The 20,396-nt window shown below is 40.8% G+C and overlaps 3 protein-coding genes across 3 annotated transcripts; 2 read left to right on the top strand and 1 right to left on the bottom strand.

Moving 5' to 3' along the window:
* atoh8 (atonal bHLH transcription factor 8) lies at positions 1–5,513 on the bottom strand. Its single transcript, XM_080525118.1, has 3 exons — positions 4,830–5,513; positions 3,642–3,833; positions 1–146 (listed from the first exon to the last, which is right to left on the bottom strand). The coding sequence occupies exons 1-3, from the start codon at positions 5,496–5,498 to the stop codon at positions 141–143; spliced, it is 867 nt and encodes a 288-aa protein (XP_080381244.1). The 5' UTR covers positions 5,499–5,513; the 3' UTR covers positions 1–140.
* A 3,384-nt stretch (positions 5,514–8,897) lies between these two features.
* On the top strand, positions 8,898–11,994 carry tmem129 (transmembrane protein 129, E3 ubiquitin protein ligase). The gene is made up of 4 exons (XM_080525545.1): positions 8,898–9,145; positions 9,378–9,852; positions 10,025–10,184; positions 10,484–11,994. Exons 1-4 carry the CDS (start codon positions 8,941–8,943, stop codon positions 10,736–10,738), a joined length of 1,095 nt encoding a protein of 364 aa, XP_080381671.1. The 5' UTR covers positions 8,898–8,940; the 3' UTR covers positions 10,739–11,994.
* Positions 11,995–12,730: 736 nt separating this feature from the next.
* On the top strand, positions 12,731–19,984 carry slbp (stem-loop histone mRNA binding protein). The gene is made up of 8 exons (XM_080525217.1): positions 12,731–12,855; positions 13,666–13,800; positions 14,461–14,565; positions 18,094–18,156; positions 18,296–18,433; positions 18,618–18,767; positions 18,971–19,073; positions 19,209–19,984. Exons 1-8 carry the CDS (start codon positions 12,797–12,799, stop codon positions 19,275–19,277), a joined length of 822 nt encoding a protein of 273 aa, XP_080381343.1. The 5' UTR covers positions 12,731–12,796; the 3' UTR covers positions 19,278–19,984.
* The last annotated feature ends 412 nt before the right edge of the window (positions 19,985–20,396 follow it).

Raw genomic sequence — 20,396 nt, 5'->3', positions numbered from 1 at the left:
TCTGCGTCTGGCAAACCAGCCCCAAACGCCTGGTTCAGTCTCCTCCATAGGTGGTGTTGAAGCACCTCAAGTGTAGTGTGAAGAGTTCTCTTTGAGGCCTTCAAATGAGGTCTTGCTCACTCCATTGGTGCTGTGAGAAATTATTCCTATAAAAGACACATGAGAAAAATGTATCAATGTGTGAAAACAAACCCTTGTGGATGCATATTAAGGACGGGTAAGAATAGGCCAAAATAGAGTGGTACCATTATAAGCATGCATATCCTATGACCTCATAGGTGCTATGTTGCTGTAAATACAAGGGAGAGAAAAATAGCAGCCTTTCCAATAAGGTTCCAGTAACTGTTGGTAAGATCTGATGCAGGGGAAGAATCTATTGGGACACAACAAAATTCTTTGGCCCTCTCTTTGGTGTTGGATGAAAACCAACCAAAACATTTTTCCTTATTGTGTTTCTATAAAGAGACAGATTCTTCTCTCAGCTCTTTCTTTACCTCCTAATTGGAGCACTAGAACACATGCCAGAGAAGTATTGGGATAGGGATATTTATCTAGGACTTCCATGGTGTTAGTTAGTTTGTTTTGTTGATTTATTTTTTTAAAGCTAGACCGTTTAGGGTTACGTTAACTTGACATCCAAATGTGAAAATCTCTTCTAAGTGATTTAATGAAGAATTGTATTGATATATACTGTAAGTAGATAAGTATATAAATCATCATATAATAACAAAAAATTTGTGATTTTAAATGTTATTAGAACAGAACCTCAATAAGTAGGATTGTGTTTGGGGCGATAGAACAAGCGCAGGAATAAGTTCTAGATGTCTTTAATCAGTATGCATTGAGAAAAAAAAACTTTTTTTCCCCCTGGAAAGTTTCCCCTCAGACTCACTGGCTCTCTCTGACAAAGGGATTTCTTTCTTACCCAGGGCCCCCTCCCTCTCTCTCTCTCTCCCCCTCTCTCTCTCTCCCTCCCTCTCTCTCTCCCTCCCTCTCTCTCCCCCCGCCTCTGTAACAGCTGCTGCTCAGTGCTGTATCCTGAGAGAGTGATGATCAGTGTTTTTTTGTTTTTTTTCATTTCAAAGTGTTTTTTTGGAACAGATGGCCAGGGGAGAGCTGGGGAATGTGCCAGCAGCGCGCTGGGGAATGTGCCAATTCCTGCAGCGAGTGAGTTCTCTGGGCTCCAGCTCGCGTGCCTTCACCCTGCCCTCTGCCCTGAGTGGCGCCAGCAGGACTTCCCAACTAGCGTTACGAACATCTGGTGTCTGGGACTGCCAGGGGGAAAAAAGCAGCTCAGCTAGTTTCCTTGTGAATGCGCTTATGCTAGGGAAACACATTAGCTCACAGAGAGAGAGAGAGAGAGGCAGAGGGAGTACACAGCACAGAGAGAGAGCAGAGAAAACTAACATGCATGTAGTTATCTTGACTGTGTAGTCTCTGATATATATCATTTATGTATAATCTTATTTATATAAATGTTATTCATGTCCTGACAGTGTTTCTTTTTTCTTTATTTTATTTTGAGAGTTAGAAATGTTCCAAGATCATAATTGAGAAGTTTTAGAAGTGTAATGTCTTCCCATCTATTGATTCACATATACAGTACATATTCATTCTATGAAACTAATACCTGGGTTTCACTAGTCTTTTAATTAAGTACTGGGGTGAAATAGAGAAATGAATGTCATTATTCACCAACAACAGTTTTAAAGTTTCCCCTTGTTTCTTTATTTTAGTTTTGCTAAGCAGTGCTAAATAGTAATACACTTCAAAATACAACATATATAATATATATAAACATACCTGAAAATTCGGGGCAGACCTGTTTAGTTTTTTTGCCACAAATATTAATGTCATGAATATTTATGTCAACATACTTTCCATGTTGGCGAGTGGCGAAGTGGATGTATTGTAAATAAATATTCTGTTTTGTTCTTTTCAACAATGCTGCAGATCTGAAATCACCTCAGAGCAATTCTATATCAAATATTTGTTTTTTATTTAACCTTTATTTAGGCAAGGGGTTCTACTGAGAGAGAGGTCTCTTTTGCGGAGTCTTGCTCACAAATAAAAAACTTGTCCATTCAAAGTTACAATAACAAAAACTTTTTGTTAATGAATTCTGTATCAATTAAAACATGTACATTCCTTGGATGACAGATACTTTTTTTTTTACCCAGTGACACAAGAGAATCTAATTTTTATTTAAATGATAACATACATTATGTTGTGCACATATATTTTCCGTAGATCCAAGATATGATCAAATGACAAACAATGTGTTTCAAATTCAGATTAAATTAGAATACACTTTTTCCACACAAGCCTTCTTCTTGTTGACAGATGGAGAGGGAAAAGAGAAGAGTAAATGAGAGAGGGACAGAAAAATATGTTGAATAAATGACAGAGTTGAAGGAAAAGACTGACAAGACTGATTGAGGCAAATGAAGAACTGTTGGGGGTGGGTGGTGATTGGTGGAACAGTGCTCAGATGTGAATGTGTAAATGAACGTTCTCCTTGCTTGGGTCTCATCCATGCATTAAGAACCCTGTTGATTTATCGCAAAGGCAGACGTGTGGATCCAGGAGAGCGCTGGAGGAAGTTCAGCTTCAGTTTACATGACTCCCAGTGTCATAAAACTGCACACAAAGGCATCAATCACTCCTTTTATTCACCCGGGGCACTTTTTTCTCCTGTTCTGGACACAAAACTGGCGGAACACCCAGTTCCCCTTTCAAACACGAGTTGATGATGATTTAATTTAATGGGATCCTTTTTAGGCAAAGGAATGCCCCTCTTAATTGGAGTGACTGTATTCTCTCCTCTTTTGTTATCGGTGAAAAATACCAGCCCCTCTATCGCACTGCTGTCATGTACCATCCAGTGTCGGCCAAAGAAAATAGTTAAATCCTACGATATCATAAATTCAGCAGTCATTCGGAAGTGTCTGAAGAGGTATGCAGATGGTAGAAAGTAAGTCCCCCCTTAAGCTTTATCTCTCCATTAACTTGAAAGTGAATTTGCCCAAATGTTCTATTCATCTTGTTATGGTCACCAGTTTGATCTTTATCATTTTCCTTGTTTATACATATCACCATACAGTTCCCTTCCTAACAAAGTAACGCTGCACAGCAGCAGAGTCAAAACATTTTCTGCAGTACTGTCAAAACAATTGATGCAGAGTGGAATAACTGTACTGCTACAGTAGCGCCATATGTATTGTGTGGGTTCTTGTAAGCTACCCTGCAAAAGAGTTTGTCACATTCCCTTAATCTTTTTTGTTGCTCTTTAACAAAGATGTTTGAGGGAGGAGCTCAATTTTACTTTTCTCTCCAACCCTCTCTCTAGTATCTACTGATGCTTCAGACGGTTTGCTCTTCTTCTGCTCTGAACCCATTAAAAAGCAAACTTTATAGAAATGCATCTGCAAGGTGTCTCAAGGCGTGCTCAGGTGATGCATCAACTACATTTCTAGGGCTCACTCTACGTACAGTAGTCATTGCTGAATGAGGCCTTCCTAATATCTAAAAACATCATCGGACAGTAGCCTAAAAACTGCACCACCCCCCCCCCTCCCATCCCCCATCCCCCCCCCTCTCACCCCCTAATCCCCACGCTCCTCCCTCCGAGATCCGCTTACCTTTCTCTTCTTGGACCGTCCCTCGGCCTGCAGGGTGCGTGTGCACTGCTCCACGCACTCCCTGAAGCTCACGTTGCGGTGGTCAGGGGTGTAGTCCAGGTCTGCAAGCTGAGCCAGCGACAGGATGTAGTTGCAGGCGATTCTTAATATAGCCAGCTTTGACAACTTCTGTCCGTAGGAGTAGCAGGGCACCTGTGGGGCCAGAGTGGGTCAGAGGCCCATTTTGCACAGAACCAGGGTGGATGGCATAGGCAACAACAAATGTTGGGATTTGCAATTACTATAAGGACACTTTTTTTTTTTTTTAGAACGATTGTGGTATAGGGTGTCAGATGGTGTCCCATGTGTCAGTGTTTGACCATGTTAATCTATGTTCCAAAACAGCTGCTGGCTGGTGACGCAGTGCAAAAGTACTTCAGGCCTTCACACCGTCGACTCCACTGACTGTGCTTTCACAGAGGGGACTTGGATCCTGCATGTCATGTCACTTTGAAATAAGTTCACTAACAACTAGAGAAAGAACACATCTGTGATGTAGAGACAGGCAACATATAGTAGCCCCCTCTTCTCCTTCTCTCATTGTGAGAGATTTGGATATGGTTTCACTTGTGTTTTGATTGCATAGAATTGACATTAATAGGACCATGGTATGCTTGGAGGCCAAACAAGGTCAGATCATAGGCCACTCTGTAGTCTGTAGTGACAATGCCACTGTTTGGACAGACACATCTCTTATGGATTATCATTCGACACATATGGAATCTGTGTGATCGACAGCATTATGGTGACATATGGGGCTAATGCATCTATAATGCACTTCTCTTTCTGTCTTGGGGAAAATGTTACTGCTAGATAAATAGGTCTACTCGATTAACCGTTTTGTAAGCACCATGTCACGTCAATGACACATAACTGCAACAACACCAAATTGCACCAATTTATTATATTAAACAATTATATTATATATATCAATAAAGAAGCAACATTCAGATTCAATTACATCATCAATATATATCATGATGTATTGACTTTTCACTTTTTTTATCTATGTTTTATCGAGATAACTCCTTGACAGTTTTTTTTATAAATTCATATGATGTACTTATAGGCTCTTCATTCGGCATTAACATTCTGCACAAAGAGGGCTCATTGTGCATATTGTGTGTTTAGTGAATTCAGTGGAAATACCTGCTTTCTCAGCGCCTCAAAGGCTGCACTGATGGTATGCACCCGGGTCCTCTCTCTGGCATTCGCCAGTAGCCTCCGTGTCTGCTGCACGGCTTTGATCTCAGTGACGACGCCAGACGTTTCTCCCAGCCGTTTCCTTGGCGATTCCGCCGGCTCCGAGCTGTTATTGCTGTACGACGCCTGGGAGGCTGATGAGAGGGACCTCTCGGAGCGCTGACATAGAACGATTCGCGATTGTAACGTGTGATCAGACCCAAATGACTGTTGATAGTCATAACTTGTAACCTGTGGAAATGTTGTGTGATATGTGTCTCTGGTTGTCGGCTCAGATAGGTCTAAAGACCGTGATTGTGATGATTCGAGCTTCTCAGTGACTGTTGGTCCAGCATTTATCCTCATGTCAATAGCAGTATTCGGGTTTGGTGATGAAATGATGGAATTCTCCAAGAAAGGCTCCTGTAGTCGTTCTTGGGCACTGTTTCTAAATGTCTCTTCCATCAGCTCCCCCATAGAGTCGTCGTCCGTTCTTGAGTCATGTTTGAAACTTTTGACTTCGCTTAGATGTTTAGGGTCCCGAGCTTTTCTTTTATACTTTTTATTCCCAGGTGCATCCTTCCCATTAATAGGTCTAGTCTTCCAGCCATCGCTGAGCAGATGGGGGTTCCTCATTTCAAGAAAATTGCACACACCAAAAACGACAAATGTAGGCTACTGTAGGCTACCACAGCTATAGACTAACTGCAGCCTAATCGTATACAGTATTGCGCAATAACACAACAATATTAGGCCTATATTATAACTTCTTCAATAAAACTAAGTACTGAGAGTCGTTATGAATTGCAACATAATAATTCCGACGAGAGACATTCATCTACAAGTTTGCTATATATAACGGACATTAAGAATAGACCCCCATGTTCAGGCGCGTGTTACTCCCGTGGATTCCGAGCGTCTTCTGGAGCCATCCAAAATTGCCAGCATTTTTTTGTGAATGTGCGTTGAGGTTCATCTGTATTTGTTTAGCCTCAGTTTACATAGAAGCCCCTGTCGGCAAGATAAGTCGCCACGCCGCCCACAGCGAGAGACCGCCCAAAACCTCTCGTCGTGCGTAATAACCATTGACAATAATAACACATGAACATTGATTGATCAGTTTATACGCACCTTAGATGGATATGGAACACCATACAATTAGGATGATCATTATGGTTGATACATTAGTACAGATGTATGTATTAAGGTTTTAAGCATAACTTAACATAAGCCCTACTTCATGATGTCGCCTGTAAAACCTACGAGCCTAAAAGCAGGGAATCTGAACATTTTGGGCAGCACCATTGAGTTCTTAAATGTTTGTGCGTGCAGACCCTTACCCTAATGTCACTGAATGTATTCCTTAAAATGCCTATAGGCCGAATCCAAATGGTATACAAAAGCTGTTACTGTAATACTATGTATTCATCTGGACAATTAATTTGCCTTTGTTTCAGTGAGTTAAAATATACTTTTAGGTAGCCTAAACAACCTAAACCAGGTCCAGGTAGCCGATAGAGAATGATGCAGCCTGTCATACATAACAATGGGTTGTTTTACTCAGGCCAAAGAAAGTGCCTCGTATAGCGACACCCACAGGAATCGTGCCTATACGGTTATTATTTGCCCTAACTTCACTGTCACAGTACAATGTCGCCACCTACAGCATACATGATTCTCTCTCTCTCTCACACACTCTATCTCTCTCTCTCTCTCTCTCTCTCTCTCTCTCTCTCTCTCTCTCTCTCTCTCTCTCTCTCTCTCTCTCTCTCTCTCTCTCTCTCTCTCTCTCTCACTGTGTGTGTGTGTGTGTGTGTGTGTGTGTGTGTGTGTGTGTGTGTGTGTGTGTGTGTGTGTTTGCGCTTGTGTAAAAAGGAGACAGATAGACAGAGAGAGAATGTGTGTGTGTGTACCCAGACAAACATTTTATATCTCTAAATATCAGGTGATAGATCATTTGATGCATATCACAGCCCATAACTATAGGGAAAGCTTTCATGTGCTAGAATGTTTGGATAGAAATGTCATATATGTAACTTATAAGCATCAATGACCCTATAGGCTATATACAGCCCTTAATGTCAGAACATTTTCCCTGAGTGAAGAGATCCAGAGAAGCTTTAGCACTGGATTTTTTTCAGTTTTTTTTTAAACACAAAGGGCTCCAGTTGTTCCTGGGCAGTGTGCCAGTCGCTCAGCGACCTGCTGCTTCCTCCTGATATTAAATTCCTCTGGCATGTACTTTGCCCTGGCTGACGCCAGCCCGCCACCAGGCCCCTACAGTAAATATTTCCAGCTGGCACCATCGCTGTGATTCTCAGATGAGGTCATTCATAGTGTTCTTTAAAGGTCTTCAGTTAAAATTCTGTTAAAATTCTAACTTTATGGAGGAACATCTTTTTAAAAAAGTATTTCCTCTTTCTTACTAATCTGAACAGGTACTTTGTTACATTATACACGGCACTGATTATTAATTACTGCCACTCTGTGGGTGATAGCAACAGTTCAGTCCAGCACTGCCTTGAAGAGCGGTGTTGACTTTAGAATACATGTGGTGATTTTTTTGGGGTAATCAATTATTTACAAAAACAGTACACATGAAAAACTCACAATTATAACACCAAACAAAATAAGTGTCTGTCCTGACTTTTTTTCTTTATCTTATGTTAAAGAACCCCCCCCCCCCCCACACACACACACACACTATAAACACACGAGTAACCCCCCCCCCCCCCCCCCCCATGGCGATAACAAATACATGTGGTGATTGAGGGTGATAAGCTGCTGGGCCAGCAATCCTGCTTTTACAGGGCAAGTATCTGGTCATTGGTAACTCACTTGAGACGCTAGTATGCTAACAGTCTCTTAATTGACCAAAATGTGATAACATGTTACCTGTTGGAGAAATACAAAATGTACTATTCATCCTAGAAACAGGGATCATGTTCATATTCACCTTTCCTGAAATTTGATTCGATTAGATTCAACATTATTGTCATTGCCAAGTACAAGTACCAGACAATGAAATGCAATTTAGCCTCTAACCAGAAGTGCAAATAGTGATATAAAACATGATATAAAAACAGGACAGTGATAGGTACAGCATGGCAAGTACGGTAGTTGCAGGTATATACAGTTATGAGCTATATACAGTTATGGTAGCTATGTACAGTATGGTATGTACAGATGTATAAATAGAGGCTATATCAAAGAAGAATGTTGTATGTGCAAAGGTGGTATTCGTAAACAGCAGTAGTGGGAAAAGGGTAATTGAGTGTTCACATTGACCAGGGGTGTGTGCACTGTGTGACCACAGTGGCCCGGGGTGGGGTGGGGGGGTACTGAGAGTACTGCATTGTACCCTATTAGTGTGTGTGTGTGTGTGGGGGGGGGGGGGGTATTCAACGGAGTGTGTGTGTGGGGTGGATTATTTATCAGAGTGACAGCTCTGTGAATGAAGCTGTTCTGTAGCCTGCTGGTATGGGACCTGAGGATCCTTTCCTTCCTGAGTCTCTTAGGGGATCAAACAGACCGTGGTCCGCTGTTAAAGGAGAAGGTTTTGTACACTAGATTATACAACAGTTAGTTCCGACCAAGTAATTTGATTGGACAAGAGGCATTCCATGAGTTACGATATACTGTATAACAGCACTGGGACTTTTAACTATATGTATCACTCCGCCGCACAGATGTTCTACTAAATGACCGTTAATTAGACTATATGTTTGTGTTCAGGTTACTAGGCAACAGTCCATTTGAAGTTCAGTTGCGGAACTATTTTTTTTTATTGTTATGATTAAATAAACAAACAAATCATAATCTGTTGTCGCTTATTACTCTTAACTAATAAACTGTGAAGTATTAGGCCGACATAATGAACATGATGGTATAGCAATACACAGAGTCTTTTATTTTGAAAAAGAAGGTCGTGTCGTGGAAGGGAAGGGGTAGTCGTGGCACCGGAAGTTGTCATTCTTTATGTTGATTCTGGCCAGGTTCATTTTTGTTCCAGCGAGCTAAAACAATACAGTTAATAACATGAACTTGCGAACTTAGATGTTACTGGTAACAAGTTAATATGGATCGCCCAGAAGTAACATTTACTTTGGCCTACATAGTATTTGCGTTTTGCTTTGTATTCACGCCTAATGAATTTCGATCAGCAGGTTTCACTGTACAAAATCTCTTTTCAGGATGGCTCGGGAGTGAAGACATTGGTTTTATTCAATATCATGTCAGGAGAACGAGTGTCACTTTACTGGTTCATTCAACTTTGCCTCTTGGTAAGTTAGCTAGTTAGCTGTCTAGCTAGTACTGTTCTAGGCATACATATACACTGCAAGATAATAAATGCACCCAGCCCAGTAACATTGGCTCACACATAGACTATAGTGAACCACTAACATGTCAAGTAATAATTCTATAAATTGTCAATCTGTCTCTAACTAGATAATTCAAACAAAGTATATTGATTGAAGATACAGCCAACTAACAATATGTATTGTGTCCCTTCAGGGTACTACATGGGGATGTGCATCGCTGCACCAGAGAAGAACCTCAGTTATGTCCACTTAGTCAGCGATGGATGGAAGGCTTTCTTCATGCTGTCAGTGGTTCTGCAGCTCCTCAGCTGGATGCTGGTCATTTATTGGTCTCGACACAAATGGGGAAATCATCCTATTTCAAAGAAGCTCAAAGCCCATGCATTGCCACAGTCCGGCTGGGGAGCAGTTGCTTCTTCTGTCAACACAGAATTTCGTCGCATTGACAAGTTTGCTACGGGAGCTCCTGGTGCACGGGTGATCATCACTGACACGTGGATTATGAAAGTCACTACCTATTATGTGCATATTGCACTGCAGCAAGACACTCACCTGACTGTCACAGACTCACGGCAACATCAGCTTTCACCCGACTCAGCCACACCTGTGCAGATTCTGACTCTCTGTGTGGCCAGCATTAACCCCAGTGTCAAGGCCTTTGACATAAGGTACAATAACACCAGTTGTAAAGTTCACATGGTCATTCACATTTTTCCTTTTTACATTTCATTTGAGATGTTTTGGGGAATACATTATTACCTATATTATTAAAATATAGGTCTAGCTATCGCTTTTCTCTGCCATAATACCATTTTGTTAAGTTTGTATGCCTCTGTTTAGGCTCAACTCAACCGAGTATGCTGAGCTACGAGAGAAACTGCATGCACCAATCAGGAATGCTGCCAACGTGGTCATTCACCAGACTATGAGTGACCTATTCTTGGAAACATTCAAATCCCAGGTGGCACTAAACCAAATCTACCAGCTGACCAGTGGACAGGTGAACCACACAGTCAATACAACACTCAATGAAAGTCACCCTCGTCGTAACCCCTATATGGTTCTGTGTTGCCTGACACCAGACAGGATTTTGCTTCATCAGCATTTCAGAAAGCAAAAATCAGTCTTGTTCCCAAGTGCAAATTGACGTCTACCTCTGTATGTCTGTGTGAAATCTGACATTTCTGATGTCAGAAACATCAGAGGGCAGGAGAGTTCAGGATGTAAGTAAGTGATGAGCACCTTGCTCCTCTGCTCTGTTGAATGGAAGGCTCACTACCTCTCCCTCTGTTCCTATAGGAGGTGGAGCCCTGCATTGGCTGCATGCAGGTACCAGCCAACACCAAACTGCTGCGGCTGTGCCTGGAGGAAGGGGAGGGGGAAGGGGAGTGTCAGCAGTGCTACTGCAGACCCATGTGGTGCCTCACCTGTATGGGGAAGTGGTTCGCCAGCCGCCAGGACCAGCAGCAACCAGAGACCTGGTTAGGCAGCAGAGTGCCTTGCCCCACTTGTAGAGCCAAGTTCTGCATCCTGGACGTCTGCATCGTTCACTGATCAGTCAACATCATCCTCGACGTCTGCATCGTTCACTGATCAGTCAACATCATCCTCGACGTCTGCATCGTTCACTGATCAGTCAACACCATGCGTCTTCTTCTCAGTCTATTTCAAGGAAGTGCATAGAAATCTGTCTGGCTGCTGCAATGTGCATCAGATTTCCTTAGTGATGCTTTTCGAAAATGTGCCTGTCTCTTTTACATCATCGGTGTTGTTTGCTATTCCACCCTTGAGAAATGGTGTATTTTAGTTTTGTTTCAGCTACATGTGTCATGTGAAAAAAATCAGGACACCCCATGAAATATTTAGTTATTTTTTAAGAAATATGGACATGAATATATTATCTTCTTTCATACAATATCTATAGATAACGTTGATGTAATTGAACGGAAAACAATGAAAATGTAACTTTGTTATCATTTATTTAACAAAAAATGAACAAAGATGCCAATTCCTACTGAGGAAAAAAGTTATGTTACACCCTATGCCCTAATATCTGGTATTGCTCTAACCTCAATTGGACGTTTCCTATAACTGTCTACTAGCCTCTGACGTGTGGTAGACCTGATGTGGTGCACTTGATTCTAATTTTAGGCATTGCAAGTAGTAAAAAATGTGGGGGTGTCCTAACTTTTTCGTCACAAGAAAATTACATTTCTATTAATTAAAAAATAAAAAACATATTTTAAAATATCATTTGTTAAGTTATATTACCTCCATCTCTTAATATTGTTAAAATTAAGATCAAATGTCCATATGTTTAAATATGTTGAAAAAGACAAAGGTTTTCATGGGGTGTCTTGTCTTTTTCACATGACTTTATGTTGTTCATAATGTGTGTCCATGAACTTGTTTTTGTCTTGGAACATGTCTGCAATATGAACTCTTGAGCTAGGCCTATACGTAATACATCCAACATTCAATAGATGTTTTACTTGGGGCTGTAAAGGATGTTACAACAAATATTCATATTGTTTAATTTAATTTTCTCTATATCTATTTCAAGAGTATTGTTTCAGAAACATGTTTTACCTTTGGTTATCGTACTGTACCTTCCATGTATCTGTTATGCAATAACATATTATAGGAACTGTCAAGTAGGACTGTAAACATGTATGAACTGAAGCGGTCTGCTCAGAATGAAATGGCGAAATCGGACTATTTGGGACTTAGGTATATTAAATAGCCATCTACCTCATTTGACAATAAATTGTACCTTTATTAGAAATTGGCTTTCGCACTTTGGCTGAATTGTGAATAACTGGGGGATATCGTATGCCATGAGGATGTGCCAATTTTCTTACCACTGGCTGCTGGTCAACAAAGTGATTTAATTAACCTGGGTACAAAACAAGGTTACAAATGTTGGACAATGGCCAGCAAACATTGGAATGAATGAGGTTATGACAATTAAAATGTTTATCAAAGAAACATGCGCATGTCCTTGTTTTGAAGTTAATCAACCACCATTGACATGAATTAATGTAGACCTACATGCCTTAGAAAATACCCAGTCATTTCTAGACTACCTCGTTACAGGAACCTATTAAATATGGAAATAACTGGCGGGCATTCTTTAACCGAGCATAAGGTAACCTATTTCTTGTCAGCAGCTGCAGATAACTGCAGGAAAATACCTCAGAATGAAAAGATCAGGACTAACAGGAGCAGGTTTAAAGGGCATACTACTGGAGTGTGGTGGAACTTGGAAGTGGACAAGAAAGAAAGTGACAGTTTAATCGTTTTTTAGACTCGGATCTATTCATACAACAAGGGACACAATACTTTCCCGTTTTCTCCATATTGTCAGGGTATTTGAGCCTCGGAAAAGCGCTATATAAATATAATTTATTATTATTATTATTTCGGCATTTCGAAGACAGTACAGCGCCTCAGCCAACGTTGGATCCGGAAACACGTCACGACTTAACAACAAGGTTGTTGACGCGCCGGGGAAGCGCGGTCCTCTTGGCGCGCGGCGTTGAATCATTGAGTCATTCCGAGCCAGTCCTTCACAGTCACCGTCAGTTTCTCCACTTTTGTCAACAGACGAAAATGTCTCATCGGCACACGACTAGACGCAGCGAAGGTGACTACAGTGGAGATGAAAATAGGTGAGTTGGCATTGACGCGGTCCTGAGCAGACATTGATAACTTAGTTTCAGAAATATGTTGCATTCCACTTTCTCTCTCGCGCCAGTCCTCTCCTCCCGCGGACTCGGACACTCACTGTTCAGCAGTAGCTAACAACAGTATCTTAGCTAGCTACGGTGGATGACAAATCATGTCTTTATTCTAACATTTCCATCTTCCCTGCAATGGGGGTATCGTCTTTCACCTCAGCTGACTAGATTATGACGTTAAAATAAATGTGGTAATTCAATGATTTTGGGCTATTATGACTTACGTCACCTGATGCACTAGCATTATTTTAGCAGCTAGCTAGCCACCTTTTAGCGGGTGTTCTTGGGGTCTCTCATTGACAGTATCTATACAGCTATCTAGCCATGCATGGACTTATCTAACAAACTCGTTTTTTTAGGCTGTCGGCTATATACAATTGAATGTCGACATATTTGAATTGTTCAATGTGTCCAGCTAGTAACACCCAAGCTCGCTAGCCACAAGGTTTAGCTGGCTGGCTATTCAGCAGTACACCCCCATTTCGCGCTCAGAGATGAGGTGTTCCGGCAGCATGCATTGTTGTTGTGAAGGCACGTTGTTGAACTAGCTACTGTTGATATAGCAACGGTCTTCTATTGTAAGATCTCAACATAACTAGTCAACAGGATGCATTTGACTCAAACACACTGTCTCCACCACACAGAATGTGTCATTATCTGTTCTGTGCTACTCCAAAATGGCACCAAGTGAACACCATATGAATTCAATCGTCTGTGTGTTATGTATCTCATTGTCTGTAGGAATAAAGGCCCTTCAAGGTATTCTCATTCCCGAAAACGTGGAGCTGATGGCAGTTTAAGGTCACAGGAGGACTTGGACAAGACCCGTGATCTGAAGAAGACCACAAACCACAAACCCACTGACAGACCTGGGAGGTAAGATGTCTCAGATTTAACTTGTATTTCAGACAATCTGCTGTGATGCCCTAGACAGCTCTACATTAAGGAAGCCTCCCTGAGAACATGTGAATGAGGACAGTTTGTGAGAACAATAGATGGCTGAAATGCAAATGTTCCTGTCACCCTGAACAAAGATGGGTTAGAACAAACGCAAATCAAGGTTTATGAGAAGTGATGTTTCTTTTTCTCAAGTTGTATCTGCCGTGTTAAGTTAAGTTAAGTGTTGGCCGTCAGTTAAGTGTTGGCCGTCAGCCCATTAAAACAACAAACAACAGACTGATTATTTTGTTAATGAAATGATGGCATTTCCCATAGATTAAGTTAAGATTCTAATTGCTTGAACTGAGCTTCCTTAGTACAACACTTTACATGGCTACTCACTAGCTTCAACTTCTTATTCTTGGTCATTCATATATTTTTACAGTTAAACGTTTGGCATTTAGCAGATGCCTTATTCCAAAGCGACTTACAAATCAATACATTTGACTAAGTATGTGAATCATCAATCCACCAGGAAAAGTAATCAAGCTCTCGTCTTGTTAGAAGATTTATGTATATATCTATATATAGATATATATCTGAAAGAAATGTAATATTTTATAGAGGCACTAATAACCTTGTATTTCACTCTTTCAGCTTTACCACTCCTGAGAGTGATGGTCCCGTTTCCAGGTGCCAGGACTGGGGCAGTGAAGTGGAGAATAGTGAGATGTGCTCAAGTGTCCGCAATGATATGCAACGGTCAGTGCAGTCCCTTTGTTACTAATTGTGGAGAATCAGTAGTATAACAGGGTTGCCACGCTACCTGGAAATCAGGGAAAACATGGAAATTATTGAGCCCTGTTCCATACCTGGAAAAGGCATGGAAACTGAGCACAATTGAAAATTAACATGGAAATTCTTGTGTTGTCCTGGAAAATTCAAAAGGCTTTAAAAAATCTTGTTCATGCTTGTAACTGTATTTATTGTGCTGGGTTACAATCTGTGTATATAGGCTATGTCTTGCTCTGGACTATACATTTCAAATTCAATGTGGTCTGTAACGATGATGAAAGTAACGTAATGTGACAGCCACTAGAGGCGCCAGTCCACCTCTGCTCAATGATTGTGCAATTTGCCTGTCAAGACTACACTACACTTTTCAGGGACTAAAACGAATATTCTCAAATGTAAGTAGCTGTCTTTGAACTGTCTGTGGCCGTTCTGAATTTGGGTTTATCAATGTTGGTTGACATGGTGCATTGTTGCAAACAAACATCAGATGTGCTTACTAGCTAGTTAGCTTGGAATGTGTTGCTAACGGTAACGATAACGGCCGATAGGGCTAGCGCTAATACTTCCTGATATCCGCGAGTGGGGGGGCACGAGTTAAAACGGTCATATCTCAGCGTAAGAACGTCGGATTTACTCAGTTTTTTTGTTAGGGTAAACGTCCCTATTAAGCCCACGTACCATATAAGCCCAGTTGTAACTTCTAAGTAACATTTTAAGTAAAAAAAACGGCATGATCATTTTGTGCTGTGTAATGTTTATTCAAATGAGGCTGCTTCCTAGCTACATGACAGTTGTTCTTGTAAGACAATCAGATTTCAAATATCATTTACAGGCCACAGTATAAGAGTACATGCAAAATGAAAATAGCTATTGAGAGGTAAGAAATTACAGATTTGAATAGTGTATACTTGTATTGTTACATTTAAAATATATTTTATTTATTTATCAATAAATCATGAAGTGGGCTTATTTGGAACACACATGGGCTTAAAGGGTGCATTCGGTACCCCATGCCAGACTTTGGACATATTTCCTTAAATTAAACAATAACAACATTAAAAAGTGGTATTAATGAATTATCAAAACTTCAAATGAGAGATTCATGTTTAATTTAATCTATAACGTTCTTAATTATATTGTGGCAGTATATATAACAAATGTCTGCAAACAGGTTTTGGTGGGCTTAATAGGGACGTTTACCCTACATGCTTAGTGGAATAACCTAATTGCCCCACGTTGCTCACTCCCTCACAGCCCGCGCCACATGCAAAAGAAAATTTGCTTTCTGTTCTCATGATTTATTTTAGATTTCATTTTAAAGTTTTGGCTAGTAACAGTATTACCAGTTCAACGTTACAGTAAGCCTAATATACAATTTCAAATCTGTGATGCAATTACAGGAGTGAGTGACAATGACACGCGGCAAGTTTAACACTGATTGGAAACAAAACCCCCAATTCAAGGACTGGATAGAAGAAGTGGCAAGAAGTCCACAAGGCATATTGTAGGTTTTGCCACAAGTCTTTTGACATCAGTAACATGGGGGTCTCATCCCTCAAGAGCCATGCAAAAGGACAAGCCCATGCCAAGAGAGCTGGACAGAGCAGTAGAAGAATGACAGATTTCATGACAAAAGAAACGGGAGAAGGAAGCAGCCGCCCAGCTAACCCAGAACCATCTAGTGTTGATGAGGAAAGTGGCAGTCAGGGAAGCACAGCATTACAGGTGCCCAGTACTAGTGAACAGGGAAAAAGTGCAGGAACACAAGCAAGGTCAGCGTTTTTTTTCGAGCCAAGCCGTGTTTGAAGCAGAGATTTGCAGGGTAATCAAGATGGTCAGGTCACACTACTCCTTCAACTCCAACTCTGATATCTCAGCCACTTTTGCTCAGATGTTCCCAGACAGTGAAATTGCCAAACGTTTTTCATGTAGCAAAACAAAATCGGCGTACCTGATATGTTTGGGCTTGTTTCCTTATTTCAAAGAGCAGCTGATCAAAGACATAAGACAAGCACAGTTAATATAATGATAAAAAAAGACTTATTCAGTCTAGTGTTGTCACGATACCAATATTTTACCCTGCGATACTATACCAGCCCAAGTATCACGATACTGAGTAGTATCGCGATACCGCGGCACTTTTGTAACACTTTTTATTTTTATGAACATGCAATGTATTTATACAAGTTACAATAACTTAATGAGTGGTGCATGAATAACATGCATTTAATGCATTACACTGTAACTCTACAGGTAAGTAAAAGTACTGAAACCGATATTTTTGTGAATAACATGTTTATTAATAAGTAGTTTGAAACATCAAACAGACCAACTGGCCTTTTGCAAGAGTATAGCAAAGTAGGTGTGTGTGTGTGTGTGTGTGTGTGTGTGTGTGTGTGTGTGTGTGTGTGTGTGTGTGTCTGTCTGTCTGTCTGTCTGTCTGTCTGTCTGTCTGTCTTTCTGTGTCTGTATGTCTGTCCGTCTGTGGGGTCTTTTTCACGAACTTGAAAAGTAAAAGCAAACTGGCATATCAAAAAAATAGAGGGCTACTTCCAAACTGTAGCTCAAGACTTAACTCAACTTAAGAAAACTCAGTGGTTTTAATTTTCTAGTTAATGCCCACTGAGCTCGCAGGAACCATAGGAACAACGTTTGAGGTTGCTAACCTGTTAGCCGACAAAGCTAACGCGATGGGTAGTCGCGAAAAAGGCTGCGTTCGTCAATTCGCTCTGGAAATCTGACCCGCACTCGCGGAACGCCTCTCGTCCAATCAAACGAATCGGTCGCTCTGTGACGTTGCACCCAGTGTGCGCTCCGGCGCTCTCGGAGCGAATTGACGAACGCAGCCGAAAGTGTTATGAGTTGCCCCGCTGGTACCGTGTTCAACACGGTAGTATAGTATTCCACGGTAGTACCGTTGTATAAAGCTTATGGTATAGTAGGCACCGTGACATTTTGGCACCGCGGTATATCGTTGGTACCGGTATATCGTGCAACACTAATTCAGTCTCTCAAAAGTGTTCAGTGTATATAGTTTGTACAGTTTAATAAAATGGTGCACATCTTCAGTTGTTTGCATTATTCCATGCATTGGAATTGTCATGTTATCAATGAGCCACAATCTCTAAACATTTAAGAGCTGATCACACATCTAGACTAGACTGCACATCTAGACGGCACGTCTTTTAAATCAAGTAAGTAGTCAGGTGTCCTCTAGGGGTGGGGGTGGGCCGGTGTGGTGGACGGGCGGGGGAGGAAAGTTTTTAACGGGCTTTACTGTATATCAAAAACATGGTACCTGGAAAATCGAGAGGTGGTATGGAAAATTATTTCAAGGCAAGCGTGGCAACCCTGTATAAGCTATTACTCCAATGGCCTGGAGGAAACTTCAGCATTCAAGGTGCCTTGGTTAGCCTTGACTAACAACATTTCACTACTTTGTCACTATAAAATGATATAATTTATAATTTAAATTAAGATTTGTTTTTCTTTTAGTTACAGGAGGAGGATACTGGCAGCAGAGTTTAGCCAAAGAGAGCGGAAGACCTCTGTTGGGAGGTATGCTTGATTAATGATATCTTGTACACTATAATGCTATCTTGTACACTATAATGATATCTTGTACACTATGTTTATCTAACATGCATAGACTTATTAATTAATTCCTTCGCTAATGTTTTTTGGCCTGCCTCCTCAGTGAAGGATCCAGAGAATCAGCCTCCCCTGTCCCAGGGGAGATGGAGATGGATGAGGGAGTCCTGATGAGGAGACAGAAGCAGATCAACTACGGCAAGAATACACTCGCTTACGACAGATACGTCAAGGAGGTGCCCAAGTGAGTAACACTTTGAGTGTGGGTCTCTTGTATAACTCAAGATGTTTGTTTTGATTATTCCTCAGCATCTTTTGTTCATGCGAACTGCAGTTATGACCGGGGATAATGTATTTGATCATCTTATGTTACATACAATTACAGCAGAGGTTAATCTTCAACTCATTGCTGTCTGTCGTTTCTTTAGACACCTGAGGCAGTCAGGAGTTCATCCCAGAACTCCCAACAAGCTTAAGAAGTACAGCAGGCGCTCCTGGGATCAGCAGATCAAGCTGTGGAAGGTGAAGCTTCATGCGTGGGACCCCCCTGCTCAGGAGAGCAGCGACCTGCAGCCCATGTAAGACACTTTCATATATTGGCATTTACATCTTTAAATGTTTGTAGTTTCCACTAACTTCATTTGTAGATGCTTTGAAGTGATGGGTTCACATCTAATGCAATTGGCTGAATTCCCATGAAAGCATATAATTTAGTTTGTCACAGCACCTATTCAAGAAATGTAGTAAATGCAATTTGTCTCGATTTCATTCATTCGTCTAGAGAGGAGCTCACCTTCGATGACGTCATGGACATTGAGCTGGACTTTGAAACAGACTCAGACGCACAGAATTCTACAGTCAGCAAGACGTCTGCATCTCAAGTGGTCAGTTCATTATCTATACCTCAATGCTTTGGTTTATGATCAAAGGTGTTCTAGTGTAATTTAATTGTAGTTATGTTTTTCATAGTTCAACTATTTATCTTAAAATAATTTTGCATTATTTTTTCTTTGTTGTAGCACTCTTGCTCAGGGACCCCCAGCAAGATGATGAAAACAGATCCATCAGTGGACCCTGACATGGCATAACTGTCATAACTGACTACTAGACAGGAGAAGGTTGTTGAAGTCCTGTAATAATGTTCTGCAAAAGTTAATTACATGACTTCAAGGACAAATTGTTCATACTTTTGAATCCAAATCAGTCAGTGACTGAATTGAACTGTATATAGTTAATGAATTATTCTTAAAAGTTGTTAAATGGATGCTTGAATCACATTTTATAATTGTTCATGCCTTGTAAAGGGCTCTGCACACAGCGTGCGATTTCTGTTGCGCGTCAACATTCCATTTTGAAGTTTGAATGGAAGTCTATGAGAACATCGCATCTCAACACACACGGCCCCGATTTTAATCGCACGGCGAAAATTCAATTCCATTCATTTTGAATGGGACAAAGCACACGGCGTGCGAGTTTTGTCGCACTGTCAAATTTTGCTAACATTTGTCTCAAAATGAATGGAATCGAATTTTCGGGGCCGTGTGTGTTGAGATGCGATGTTCTCATAGACTTCCATTCAAACTTCAAAATGGAATGTTGACGCGCAACAGAAATCGCACGCTGTGTGCATTGGCCTTAAGAAAACATTGTGTTGAAATGTAGTTCATTTGAGTACTTTTGGGGAGTTTGTTTTTAAATTGTTTTGGAATACAATGTTGTACTGTATATTTTCATAGTATTTTTTTTTGCCAGGCTTATGATGACAACATTGGATTTTTATAGATGTCTTGTGAAATAAATAAATAAATAGATTGGAATGATAGTAATGTTGTAATTTATTCTACTTTGTTTGTTTTGTCATTCTCACCAGTCATTTGTTGTAGTTGGGAATCATCTGAAAACCAGCTCTCTTTCATACCATGATACTTGGATAGAGTAGAGTGAGCATTACAACATTTTGCAATCCTGATTTATTTGACAGTGAGCAGGTTTTAGAATCCTCTTCGTTTGAGGAGTGCAGCGACGACACATCCAACCTGACGCCCCGCCCCTTATTAACCATGACAACAAGGGACGCGCTCTTTTGATTGGCTGCCTGTGAGTCTCATGATAGCTTGTGATAGCTTGCTAGCTGTTCTATTAATGGACCATGCCTGATTCTTTCGTGAGCACTACAAAAGGATTAGAGCTCAAAATAGTTTTGGTTA

Source organism: Nansenia antarctica, assembly GCF_963989245.1.
Source record: "Nansenia antarctica genome assembly, chromosome: 3".
NCBI lineage: Eukaryota > Metazoa > Chordata > Actinopteri > Argentiniformes > Microstomatidae > Nansenia > Nansenia antarctica.
This window is presented reverse-complemented; position numbering and strand designations above follow the sequence as displayed.

Bases quoted from the DNA above. Each gene is read 5' to 3' on its own strand.
- slbp (XM_080525217.1), top strand. From the start codon at position 12,797: ATGTCTCATCGGCACACGACTAGACGCAGCGAAGGTGACTACAGTGGA. The intron at 18,768-18,970 runs GTAAGACACTTT...TCATTCGTCTAG, and splicing joins AGCAGCGACCTGCAGCCCAT to AGAGGAGCTCACCTTCGATG. The intron at 19,074-19,208 runs GTCAGTTCATTA...TCTTTGTTGTAG, and splicing joins AGACGTCTGCATCTCAAGTG to CACTCTTGCTCAGGGACCCC.
- atoh8 (XM_080525118.1), bottom strand. From the start codon at position 5,498: ATGAGGAACCCCCATCTGCTCAGCGATGGCTGGAAGACTAGACCTATT. The intron at 3,834-4,829 runs GTATTTCCACTG...CTGGCCCCACAG, and splicing joins TTGAGGCGCTGAGAAAGCAG to GTGCCCTGCTACTCCTACGG.
- tmem129 (XM_080525545.1), top strand. From the start codon at position 8,941: ATGGATCGCCCAGAAGTAACATTTACTTTGGCCTACATAGTATTTGCG. The intron at 9,146-9,377 runs GTAAGTTAGCTA...GTGTCCCTTCAG, and splicing joins TCATTCAACTTTGCCTCTTG to GGTACTACATGGGGATGTGC. The intron at 10,185-10,483 runs GTGAACCACACA...CTGTTCCTATAG, and splicing joins ACCAGCTGACCAGTGGACAG to GAGGTGGAGCCCTGCATTGG.